General features: G+C 36.7%; 1 protein-coding gene across 1 annotated transcript in view; it reads left to right on the plus strand.

Annotated features, from left to right (window-relative positions):
* Positions 1-1,467: 1,467 nt before the first annotated feature.
* The window catches only part of LOC133547080 (arylsulfatase J-like), a 20,332-nt gene continuing 7,535 nt past the window's right edge, over positions 1,468-14,264 (plus strand). Inside the window, exon 1 of the mRNA XM_061892874.1 lies at positions 1,468-1,943. Coding sequence (XP_061748858.1) covers positions 1,678-1,943 — 266 coding nt within the window. The 5' untranslated portion in view covers positions 1,468-1,677. The remainder of the gene's footprint in view (positions 1,944-14,264) is intronic.

Below are 14,264 nucleotides of genomic sequence, written 5' to 3' on the forward strand. Positions count from 1 at the left end.
CAAAGCATGATGTTTCCACCCCCATGCTTCACAGTAGGTTTGGTGTTCTTGGGATGCGACTCAGTATTCTTCTTCCTACAAACACCACGAGTTGAGTTTATACCAAAAAGTTCTAATTTGGTTTCATCTGACCACATGACATTCTCCCATTCCTCTGCTGTATCATCCATGTATCCATTTTGGTATAAACTCAACTTGTCGTGTTTGGAGGAAGAAGAATACTGAGTTGCATCCCAAGAACACCACACCTACTGTGAAGCATGGGGGTGGAAACATCATGCTTTGGGGCTGTTTTTCTGCTAAGGGGACAGGACGATTGATACGTGTTAAGGAAAGAATGAATGGGGCCATGTATCGTGAGATTTTGAGCCACAACCTCCTTCCATCAGTGAGAGCTTTGAATGGTTGACCAAATACTTATTTTCCACCATAATTTACCAATAAATTCTTTAAAATTCCTACAATGTGAATTCCTGATTTTTTTTCTCCACATTCTGTCTCTCACAGTTGAAGTGTACCTATGATGAAAATTACAGACCTCTGTCATCATTTTAAGTGGGAGAACTTGCACAATCGGTGGCTGACTAAATGCTTTTTTGCCCCACTGTATATCCATCCATCCATTTTCTACCGCTTATTCCCTTTTGGGGTGGCGGGGGGCGCTGGCGCCGATCTCAGCTACAATCGGGCGGAATATACTGTATTTCCTTGAATTGCCATCAGGGCGCTAATTAATTTACAACCTCTTCTCACTCCTGCGCTTATCAAAGGCATGCGGTAAAAGTAAGCATGCGCTAATTATTTTAAAAACCTCTTCTCACTCCGGCATTTACCAAAGGTATGCAGTAAAAATTTGAGTGTGATGTAAGATTGGACCTTAAATCCTACTGAATAGCTCGTAATCTTCTTCCCTTTATGCGATTTCGAATTACCGGTATTGAAATCAGATGAGGTGGCGACTTGCGACTTGTCCAGGGTGTACCCCACCTTCCGCCCGATTGTAGCTGAGATAGGCGCCAGCGCCCCCCGCGACCCCGGAAGGGAATAAGCGGTAGGAAATGGATGGATGGATGGATGAAATCAGCCTCCTCCATTTTGAAAATGATGATGTCACGAGTTTGACCCGGCAATATATATATATATATATATATATATATATATTATTATTATTATTATTTTTTTTTTAATATATATATGTGTGTATGTATGTATATATGTATGAAAAAAATGTATATAAATGAACTAATTACTTAAAAATAATTATGATTATAATTTTTAGACGGGACGGGACAAGCGGTAGAAAATAAATGGATGGATGGATTTTTGGACATGTTTCCGCACCTTTTGAAATAACATTTTGATTGAAAACTGTGATTCTCCTCCACTAGAGGGCGTTGACCCCCTTTTTATTTTTCCCTCAAAAGCGGGACTTGCCCACTGAACTCTTCTCACGCACCCACGCGAACACGCGCGCGCGTGCACGCACCCACGAACACTGTTTTCAAACATGATGGAAGACATCTGCTGCGGACGACTCTGTTGGACCCACGCCACCTTCACGTCTGTCACGCCTCGGGTGGAAAGGAGGCTCACACGATGAGTAACTTATCCACGCAACTCTCGGCACGACGTTCACGTCCGCACCTCCGTGGGTATTGACGACCTCGCTCGTAAAATATGTCGCTCATGTGGAGTTTGTTCCTGGGCGTGATGGTGTCGTGTCAGGCGCGGGGCGGCCACAATCTGGACCCCCAAGCGTCGCGCTCGCAGCCGCACATCGTCTTCATCCTCGTGGATGACCAGGGTTTCCGGGACGTGGGCTACCACGGCTCGGAGATTAAAACGCCGACTCTCGACCGCCTGGCGGCCCAAGGAGTGAAGCTGGAGAACTACTACGTGCAGCCCCTCTGCAGCCCCTCCAGGAGCCAGCTCATGACCGGCAGGTAGACCACTTTCCTCCGAACCAGGGGTGTTAAACTTATTTTAGGTCGGGGGCCACATGGAGAAAAATCTACTACCAAATGGTACAATCACTGCAAGATAACTTAAAAATAAAGACAATCTAAGATTGTTTAATTTATAGAACAAAACCACTTTCCTCTAAACCAGGGTTGTTAAAGTTATTTTAGATCGGGGGCCACATGGAGGAAAAATTACTACCAAAGTGGTAAAATCACGGCAAGATAACTTAAAAATAAAGACAACCTAAGATTGTTTAATTTATAGAACAAAACCACTTTCCTCTAAACCAGGGTTGTTAAAGTTATTTTAGATCGGGGGCCACATGGAGGAAAAATTACTACCAAAGTGGTAAAATCACGGCAAGATAACTTAAAAATAAAGACAATCTAAGATTGTTTTCTTTGTTTAATATATAGAACAAAACCACTTTCCTATTTGCCAAACTCATTTTAGATGGGGACCACATGGAGAAAAATCCACCATCAAATGGGCCGGACTGGTAAAATCACGGCACGATAAATTAAAAATTAAACTAACTTAAGATTGTTTCCTTTTAAAAAATAGAACAAAACAACTTTCCTCGAAATCAGGGGTGTCAAACTCGTTTAAGACCAGGGGCCACTTGGAGGAAAATCTACTACCAGATGGTAAAATCACGGCAAGATAACTTAAAAATAAAGACAATTTAAGATGGTTTTATTTGTTTAATTTATAGAACAAAACCCTTTTCCTCGAAATCAGGGGGTTCAAACTCATTTTAGACCGGGGGCCACATGGAGGAAAATCTACAACCAAAGTGGTAAAATCACGGCAAGATAACTTAAAAATAAAGGCAATCTAAGATGGCTTTATTTGTTTAATATATAGAACAAAACCACTTTCCTATTTGCCAAACTCATTTTAGATGGGGACCACATGGAGAAAAATCCACCATCAAGTGGGCCGGACTGGTAAAATCACGGCACGATAAATTAAAAATTAAACTAACTTAAGATTGTTTCCTTTTAAAAAATAGAACAAAACAACTTTCCTCGAAATCAGGGGTGTCAAACTCGTTTAAGACCAGGGGCCACTTGGAGGAAAATCTACTACCAGATGGTAAAATCACGGCAAGATAACTTAAAAATAAAGACAATCTAAGATGGTTTTATTTGTTTAATTTATAGAACGAAACCCCTTTCCTCGAAATCAGGGGGTTCAAACTCATTTTAGACCGGGGGCCACATGGAGGAAAATCTACTACCAAAGTGGTAAAATCACGGCAAGATAACTTAAAGATAAAGGCAATCTAAGATGGTTTTATTTGTTTAATTTGTAGAACAAAACCCCTTTCCTCAAAATCAGGGGGTTCAAACTCATTTTAGACCGGGGGCCACATGGAGGAAAATCTACTACCAAAGTGGTAAAATCACGGCAAGATAACTTAAAGATAAAGGCAATCTAAGATGGTTTTATTTGTTTAATTTGTAGAACAAAACCCCTTTCCTCGAAATCAGGGGGTTCAAACTCATTTTAGACCAGGGGCCACATGGAGGAAAATCTACTACCAAAGTGGTAAAATCACGGCAAGATAACTTAAAGATAAAGACAATCCAAGATTGTTTTCTTTGTTTAATATATAGAACAAAACCACTTTCCTATTTGCCAAACTCATTTTAGATGGGGACCACATGGAGAAAAATCCACCATCAAGTGGGCCGGACTGGTAAAATCACGGCACGATAAATTAAAAATTTAAATAACATAAGATTGTTTCCTTTTAAAAAATAGAACAAAACAACTTTCCTGGAAATCAGGGGTGTCAAACTCGTTTAAGACCAGGGGCCACTTGGAGGAAATCTACTACCAAATGGTACAATCACTGCAAGATAACTTAAAAATAAAGACAATCTAAGATTGTTTAATTTATAGAACAAAACCACTTTCCTCTAAACCAGGGTTGTTAAAGTTATTTTAGATCGGGGGCCACATGGAGGAAAAATTACTACCAAAGTGGTAAAATCACGGCAAGATAACTTAAAAATAAAGACAATCTAAGATTGTTTAATTTATAGAACAAAACCACTTTCCTCCGAACCAGGGGTGTTAAACTTATTTTAGGTCGGGGGCCACATGGGGAAAAATCTACTACCAAATGGTAAAATCATGGCGAGATAACTTAAAAATAAAGACAATCTAAGATTGTTTTATTAATTTTTATTTATAGAACAAAACCACTTTCTTTGAAATCAGGGGGTTCAAAATCATTTTAGACCGGGGGCCACATGGAGGAAAATCTACTACCAAAGTGGTAAAATCACGGCAAGATAACCTAAAAATAAAGACAAACTAAGATTGTTTTCTTTGTTTAATATATAGAACAAAACCACTTTCCTATTTGCCAAACTCATTTTAGATGGGGGCCACATGGAGAAAAATCCACCATCAAGTGGGCCGGACTGGCACGATAAATTAAAAATTAAAATAACTTAAGATTGTTTCCTTTTAAAAAATAGAACAAAGCCACTTTCCTCGAAATCAGGGGTGTCAAACTCGTTTAAGACCAGGGGCCACTTGGAGGAAAATCTACTACCAAATGGTACAATCACTGCAAGATAACTTAAAAATAAAGACAATCTAAGATTGTTTAATTTATAGAACAAAACCACTTTCCTCTAAACCAGGGTTGTTAAAGTTATTTTAGATCGGGGGCCACATGGAGGAAAAATTACTACCAAAGTGGTAAAATCATGGCAAGATAACTTAAAAATAAAGACAATCTAAGATTGTTTAATTTATAGAACAAAACCACTTTCCTCCGAACCAGGGGTGTTAAACTTATTTTAGGTCGGGGGCCACATGGGGAAAAATCTACTACCAAATGGTAAAATCATGGCGAGATAACTTAAAAATAAAGACAATCTAAGATTGTTTTATTAATTTTTATTTATAGAACAAAACCACTTTCTTTGAAATCAGGGGGTTCAAAATCATTTTAGACCGGGGGCCACATGGAGGAAAATCTACTACCAAAGTGGTAAAATCACGGCAAGATAACCTAAAAATAAAGACAAACTAAGATTGTTTTCTTTGTTTAATATATAGAACAAAACCACTTTCCTATTTGCCAAACTCATTTTAGATGGGGGCCACATGGAGAAAAATCCACCATCAAGTGGGCCGGACTGGCACGATAAATTAAAAATTAAAATAACTTAAGATTGTTTCCTTTTAAAAAATAGAACAAAACCACTTTCCTCGAAATCAGGGGTGTCAAACTCGTTTAAGACCAGGGGCCACTTGGAGGAAAATCTACTACCAAATGGTACAATCACTGCAAGATAACTTAAAAATAAAGACAATCTAAGATTGTTTAATTTATAGAACAAAACCACTTTCCTCGAAATCAGGGGGTTCAAACTCATTTTAGATCGGGGGCCACATGGAGGAAAATCTACTACCAAAGTGGTAAAATCACGGCAAGATAACATAAAAATAAAGACAATCTAAGATTGTTTTATTTGTTTAATTCATAGAACAAAACCACTTTCCTCTAAATTCAGGGTGTCAAATTCATTTTAGATCGGGGGCCACATGGAGAAAAATCTACTCTCAAATGGACGGGACTGGTAAAATCACGGCACGATAACTTAAAAATAAAGACAACTTAAGATTTTTTCCTTTGTTTGAAAACAAGATCAAAACCCCTTTCCTCTAAATCAGGGTTGTCAAACTCATTTTAAATTTGCTACCAAATGGTAAAATCACAGCACGATAACCTAAAAATAAAGAAAACCTAAGATTGTTTTCTTTTGTAACTTTATAGAACAAAACCACTTTCCTCGAAATCAGGGGTGTCAAACTCATTTAAGACTGGGGGCCACATTGAGAAAAATCTACTACCAAATGGTAAAATCACGGCAAGATAACTTAAAAATAAAGACAATCTAAGATTGTTTTATTTGTTAAATTTTTGGAACAAAACCGCTTTCCTCGAAATCAGGGGTGTCAAACTCATTTAAGACCAGGGGCCACATGGAGGAAAATCTACTACCAAATGGTAAAATCATGGCACGATACCTTAAAAATAAAGACAACCTAAAATTGTTCTGTTTTTTTTTAGAAATAAAACAAATCCACTTTCCTCTAAATCAGGGGTGTCATTCTCATTTTACACCGGGGGCCACATTGAGGAAAATCTACTACCTAATGGTTAAATGACGGCAAGATAACTTATAAATAAAGACAACCTAAGACAGTTTTTTTTTTTTTGTTTAAAGATAGAACAAAACCACTTTTCTCTAAATTAGCGTTCTCAAACTTATTTTAGATCGGGGTCCACATGGAGAAAAATCTACTACCTAATGGTAAAATCACGGCACGATAACTTAAAAATAAAGACAATCTATGATTGTTTTCTTTGTTTAATTTATAGAACAAAACCAGTTTCCTCTTTGTCAAACTCATTTTAGATCAAGGCCACATGGAGAAAAATCCACCATCAGGTGGGCCGGACTGGTAAAATCACGGCACGATAACTTAAAAAAAAAGACAACTTAAGATTGTTTCCTTTTTAAAAATAGAACAAAAACACTTCCCTCTGAATCAGGGGTGTCAAACTCATTTTAGACCGGGGGCCACATGGAGGAAAATCTACTCCCAAATGGTAAAATGACGGTAAGATAACTTAAAAAAAAAAATGACAACTTAAGATTGTTTCCTTTTTAAAAAATAAAACAAAAACACTTCCCTCTGAATCAGGGGTGTCAAAATCATTTTAGACCTGGGGCCACATGGAGGAAAATCTACTCCCGAATGGTAAAATGACGGTAAGATAACTTAAAAATAAAGACAACCTAACATTGTTTTCTTTGTTTTAAAAATAGAACAAAACCACTTTCCTCTAAATCAGGGGTGTCAAACTCGTTTTAGATGGGGGGCCACATGGAGAAAAATGTACTACCAAATGGAAAAATCACGGCACAATAACTTAAAAATAAAGACAACCTAAAATAGCTTTTTTGTTTAAAAATAATACAAAACCACTTTCCTCGAAATCAGGGGTGTCAAACTCATTTAAGACCGGGGGCCACATGGAGGAAAATCTACTACCAAAGTGGTAAAATGACAGCAAGATAACTTAAAAATAAAGACAATCTAAGATTGTTTTATTTGTTTAATTTATAGAACAAAACCACTTTCCTGGTAATCAGGGGGCTCAAACTCATTTTGGATGGGGGGCCACTTGGAGAAAAATCTACTACCAAATGGTAAAATCACGGCACGATAACTTAAAAATAAAGACAATATCCGATTGTTTTCTTTGTTTAATTTATGGAACAAAACCAGTTTCCTCTTGGTCAAACTCATTTTAGATCAGGGCCACATGGACAAAAATCCACCATCAAGTGGGCCGGACTGGTAAAATCATGGCACGATAACTTAAAAATTAAGATAACTTAAGATTGTTTCCTTTTACAAAATAGAACAAAACCAATTTCCTCGAAATCAGGGGTGTCAAACTCGTTTTAGACCTGGGAATACGTGGAGAAAAATCTACTACCAAATGGTAAAATCACGGCACAATAACTTAAAAATAAAGACAATCTAAGATTGTTTTCTTTGTTTAGAAATAAAACAAAACCACTTTCCTCTAAATAAGGGGTGACAAACTAATTTTAGACCGGGGGCCACATGGAGGAAAATCTACTCTCAAATGGTAAAATCACGGCACAATTACTTAAAAATTAAGATAACTTCAGATTGTTTCCTTTTTAAAAAAATAGAATAAAACAACTTTCCTCGAAATCAGGGGTGTCAAACTCATTTAAGACCGGGGGCACATGGAGAAAAATCTACTACCAAATGGTAAAATCACGGCACAATAACTTAAAAATGAAGACCACCTAAGATTGTTTTCTTTGTTTAAAAATAGAACAAAACCACTTTCCTCGAAATCAGGGGGTTCAAAGTCATTTTGGATGGGGGGCCACTTGGAGGAAAATCTACTACCAAATGGTACAATCACGGCACGATAACTTAAAAATTAAGATAACTTAAGATTGTTTCCTTTTAAAAAATAGAACAAAACAACTTTCCTCTAAATCAGGGGTGTCAAACTCATTTTAGATCAGGGGCCACATGGTAAAAAAATCTACTTCCAAATGGTAGAAACACGGCAGGATAACTTAAAAATAAAAACAACCTAAGATTGTTTTCTTTGTTTAATTTATAGAACACAACCACTTTCCCCTAAATCAGGGGTGTCAAACTCATTTTAAATCGGGGGCCACATGGAGAAAAAATCTACTACCAAATGGTACAATCACAGCACGATAACCTAAATTTAAAGTAAACCCAAGATTGTTTTCTTTGTTTAAAAATAGAACAAAACCACGTTCCTCTAAATCTGGGGTGTCAAACTCATTTAAGACCGGGGCCACATGGATAAAAATCAACTACCAAATGGTAGAAACACGGCACGATAACTTAAAAAGAGAGACAACTTAAGATTGTTTTCTTTAATTTATAGAACAAAACCACTTTCCTCTAAATCAGGGTTGTTAAACTCATTTTAGATTGGGGGCCACATGGAAAAAAATGTACTACCAAATGGTAAAATCATAGCACGTTAACCTAGAAATAAAGACAATCTAAGATGGTTTTATTTGTTTAGAAATAAAACAAAACCACTTTCCTCGAAACCAGGGGTGACAAACTCATTTTAGATCGGGGGCCACATGGAGGAAAATCTACTCCCAAATGGTAAAATGACGGCACGATAACTTAAAAATAAAGACAACATAAGATTGTTTTCTTTGTTTAAAAATAGAAAATAACCCATTTCCTCTAAATCAGGGGTGTCAAACTCATTTTAGATGGGGGGCCACATGGAGAGAAATTTACTACTAAATGGTAAAATCACAGCACGATAATTTAAGAATAAAGAAAAACCTAAGATTGTTTTCTTTTTTTACTTTATAGAACAAAACCACTTTCCTCTAAATTAAGGGTCTGAAACTCATTTTGAATAGGGGGCCATTTGGAGAAAAATCTACTACCAAATGGTACAATCACGGCACGATAACTTAAAAATTAAAATAACTTAAGATTGTTTCCTTTTAAAAAATAGAACAAAAAAACTTTCCTCGAAATCAGGGGTGTCAAACTCATTTAAGACCGGGGGCCGCATGGAGAAAAATCTACTACCAAATGGTAAAAACACGGCACGATAACTTAAAAATAAAAGATAATCTAAGATTTTTTCTTTGTTTAATTCATAGAACATTACCACTTTCCTCTTTGTCAAACTTATTTTAGATGGGGGGGCCACATGGAGAAAAATACGGTATCAAGTGGGCCGAACTGGTAAAATCACGGCACGATAACTTAATAATAGAGACAATCTAAGATTGTTTTCTTTGTTTAATTTATAGAACAAAACCACTTTTCTCTAAACCAGGAATGTCAAAGTCATTTTAGATTGGGGGCCACATGGAGGAAAATCTACTACCAAATGGTAAAATCACGGCAAGATAACTTATAAATAAAGACAATCTAAGATTGTTTTTTTGTTTAGAAATAAAACAAAACAACTTTCCTCTAAATCAGGGGTGTCAAAATAATTTTGGTTCAGGGGCCACATGGTGAAAAATCTACTCCCAAATGGTAAAATGACAGCAAAATAACTTATAAATAAAGAGAACCTAAGATTGTTTTCTTTGTTTAATTTATAGAACAGAACCACTTTCCTCTAAATCAGGGGTATCACACTCATTTTAGATCGGGGGCCACATGGAGAAAAATCTACTACCAAATGGTAGAAATCACAGCACAATAACTTCAAAATAAAGATAATCTAAGATTGTTTTCTTTGTTTAATTTATAGAACAAAACCACTTTCCTCATGGTCAAACTCATTTTAGATCAGGCCCACATGGAGAAAAATCCACCATCAAGTGGGCCGGACTGGTAAAATCACGGCACGATAACTTAAAACTAAAGACAACCTGAGACTGTTTTGCGTGTTTAAAAATAGAACAAAACTACTTTCCTCTAAATCAGGGATGTCCAAGTCTTTTTAGTTCAGAGGTCTCATGGAGAAAAATCTACTCCCAAATGGTAAAATGACGGCAAGATAACTTAAAAATAAAGACAATCTAAGATTGTTTTATTTGTTTAATTTATAGAGCTAAACCCCTTTCCTCGAAATCAGGGGGTTCAAACTCATTTTAGACCAGGGGCCACACGGAGGAAAATCTACTCCCAAATGGTAAAATGACAGCAAGATAACTTAAAAATAAAGACAATCTAAGATTGTTTTATTTGTTTAATTTATAGAACAAAACCACTTTCCTCGAAATCAGGGGGTTCAAACTCATTTTAGACCGGGGGCCACATGGAGGAAAATCTACTACCAAATGGTAGAAACACGGCACGATAACTTAAAAATAAAGACAACCTAAGATTGGTTTCTTTGTTTAATTTATAGAACAAAACCACTTTCCTCTAAATCAGGGTGGTCAAACTCATTTTAGATTGGGGGCCAGATGGAAAAAAAATTACTACCAAATGGTAAAATCACAGCACGATAATTTAAAAATAAAGAAAACTCAAGATTGTTTTGTTTTGTAACTTTATAGAACAAAACCACTTTCCTCTAAATCAGGGGTGAAAAACTCATTTTAGACCTGGGGCCACATGGAGGAAAATCTACTCCCAAATGGTAAAATGACGGCACGATAACTTAAAAGTAAAGACAATCTAAGATTGTTTTATTTGTTTGATTTTTAGAACATAACCACTTTCCTCAAAACCAGGGGTGACAAACTCATTTTAGATCGGGGGCCACATAGTGGAAAATCTACTACCAAATGGTAAAAGCACAGCAAGATAACTTAAAAATAAAGACAATCTAAGATTGTTTTATTAGTTTTTATTTATAGAACAAAACCACTTTCCTCGAAATCAGGGGTGTCAAACTCATTTTAGATCGTGTCCACATGGAGGAAAATCTACTACCAAAGTGGTGAAATCAAGGCAAGATAACTTAAAAATAAAGACAATCTAAGATTGTTTTACTTGTTTAATTTATAGAACAAAACCACTTTCCTCGAAATCAGGGGGTTCAAACTCATTTTAGACCGGGGGCCACATGGAGAAAAATCTACTCCTAAATGGTAAAATGACGGCAAGATAACTTATAAATAAAGGCAACCTAAGATTGTTTTCTTTGTTTAAAAATCGAACAAAACCACTTTCCTCTAAATCAGGGGTGTCATACTCATTTTACACCGGGGGCCACATGGAGGAAAATCTACTACCAAATGGTAAAATGACGGCAATATTCCATGCATCCCTACTCTTCCGGGCAACATTAGCATCAAAACCCCACACCCCCTCCGTACGTCAGTTGAGGTGGGCGGGGCTGGAGGTGGTGGGGGATTGGTGCTAATGTATCCCAGAAGAGTGGGATACATGGAATTCTGGGTATTTGTTCTTTTGTGTTTATGTTGTGTTGCAGTGCCGATGTTCTCCCAAAATGTGTTTGTCATTCTTGTTTGGTGTGGGTTCACAGTGTGGAGCATATTAGTAAGAGTGTTAAAGTTATTTATATTACAACCCTCAGTGTAACCTGCATGGTTGTTTACTAAGTATGCGTTGCAGTCGCTTTCGTGTGTTAACAGAGGCTGATCATAAAATGACCAGTCGACACGCAGATCGCGTGATTTAAAAGCCGGTGCGACGACATGTTGTAGAGGAGGTTAAAGACATTGCCATCACTGCACACCAGAGGTGTGGACTCGAGTCACATGACTTTGACTCGAGTCAGACTCGAGTCATGAATTTGATGACTTTAGACTCGACTTGACAAAATTTAAAAAGACTTGCAACTCGACTTAGACTTTAACACCAATGACTTGTGACTTGACTTGGACTTGAGCCTTTTGACTTGACATGACTTGCTACTTTCCCCAAAACCCAACGATTAAAAAGTTATTCAGGAGCGCTCCGTGTCTTCCATTGTGTACGCGTGTGTGTCAACATGTGTGCGATGACAGCCTGTGCGCTACTTGTCAGTACAACAGCCAATCAAATTACATCAACGTTGTTTTCGTCACACAGCATTCAGCCAATCAAATTGGAGGAAAACCAACGAAGAAGAGCTTTCAAACAACAGAAGAATAAGTGAATACAATTATGCCATAAAGTGTTTCGTTTGGGTATTAAAAGTACGACTTGGTCAACAAAATAGGAATTGCCGTAAGCAAAACATGCGGTTGGAAGATTACAGACGGAGACGCAACAACTTCCAACTTCGTTCGACATTTGAAGTTGCACAAAGAAGGGTAAGTTTTGTATGTTAGCTTGCGTTTTTTGGCTGAGTAACGTGACTTTATTTGCTGTGGAGTTAAATCAGTGAGGCTGTTAACTCACTGCTAACGTTATAATCATAGACATCTTATAAGGTTATGCAGCATCGAGCGCTACTGCCTGTTGCCGCAGACGAGACGCGGGGCCGCCATCTTGGAGTGGTGATCCGCTCCACTCAGTGCAATTCATTTGGCAGGAGCAATGAACTGTCGGCGCATTTAATTCATTTTACCTCACTGTATACCACTTATATTCACGCGCTTTTTTGTCATACGTGTAACTATGATAAAGGACACATGTCTTGGCGTGTTCATAATTTGCTTAACAGAAATAGAATATTCTTATATGCTATAAGTGACCAGACGTCTGAGATCAAAACTGGGAATATAATTCCAGAGAAGGGGAAAAAACAGTCAGCTATTTTGAAGTTGAAGAAACAATATGATTAGGTTATATATACATGCATATATCCTACATAAACAATGTATGAATACATTACATATCTATATATCTTACGGACCTATAGACCAGATGTTCTCAAATGGGGGTACTTGAAGGTATGCAAAGGGGTACATTATATTTTTTTTAATATTCTAAAAATAGCAACAATTCAAAATCCTTTATAAATATATTTATTGAAAAATACTTCAACAAAATATGAATGTAAATTCATAAACTGTGAAAAGAAATGCAACAATGCAATATTCAGTGTTGACAGCTAGATTTTTTTGTGGACATGTTCTATAAATATTGATGTTAAAGATTTCTTTTTTGTGAATAAATGTTTAGAATGAAGTTGATGAATCCAGATGGATCTCTATTACTATCCCCAAAGAGGGCACTTTAAGTTGATGATTACTTCTATGTGTAGAAATCTTTATTTATAATTGAATCACTTGTTTATTTTTCAACAAGTTTTTAGTTATATTTACATCTTTTTTTGTATAAATAGTTCAACAAAGACCGCTACAATTGTGCAATATTTTGCACTCTTATACAGTTTAATAAATCAGAAACTGATGACATAGTGCTGTATTTTACTTCTTTATCTCTTTTTTCAACCAAAAATGCTTTGCTCTGATTAGGGGGTACTTGAATTAAAAACATGTTCACAGGAGTTACATCACTGAAAAAAGGTTGCGAACCACTGTTATAGACTTTATCTCTGTTGCTGCAACAGCAGAGAGTTTTTTCTGTCTTAACACTTTGTATTGATATTTTCTATTACATTCTTCCTTTAAATGGCCATGTTTACAGTGATTGTTTTATATGTATTTTTCATGTATGTTGCTTTGGATAAAAGTGTCTGCCAAATACTTAAACATGTATAAACACCTGAAAGTCTTTATGTCACCTAAAACCACCAATCTGTTTAACTGGATTCAGAATAAAACCATTCTGTCTTACTCAACAAAGTTAGTATTTGAATATTGTTACTTGAAGACTTATCTGTGGTTACATTAAAATGAGAATGCATCATAATCAATGGCGGCTGGTGAATTTTGTTTTAGGTGGGCCTGAAAGTTTGTAAACCAAATACCTGTAAGGGGGGTCATCCTCCCTCAGAAGATTTCTTTGTGATTTTCACATACAAATATTGTAGTTCTTTGCTCCTGCTTAACTCTGTGGTAATATTATTTTCACAAAATACAACCAATAGTATGTTCATGTAAATTCTTACTTGTGAAAAGTAATCCCCCAATTCCTATTTTCAACAGTCCGCTCAATTGAGCAGGAAAACGCTGAATACCAGCCCAGCATCTTTTTTTTCTACCTGTCAAATGTTAGTTTAGGCTGTTTGCCGGCTCCTCATCACCACTTCAAGATGGCGGCCAAATTGCTTGCGTCACAGCAGCCAATTTTGCGTCTACTTATAAGATGTCTATGGTTATAACGTCATTGCAAACACGGCAATCTGTTGCGTCCACTGCAGATGTTACCTTATTCAT

The sequence above is a fragment of the Nerophis ophidion genome, unplaced genomic scaffold (assembly GCF_033978795.1).
Source record: "Nerophis ophidion isolate RoL-2023_Sa unplaced genomic scaffold, RoL_Noph_v1.0 HiC_scaffold_60, whole genome shotgun sequence".
NCBI classification, from domain to species: Eukaryota; Metazoa; Chordata; class Actinopteri; order Syngnathiformes; family Syngnathidae; genus Nerophis; species Nerophis ophidion.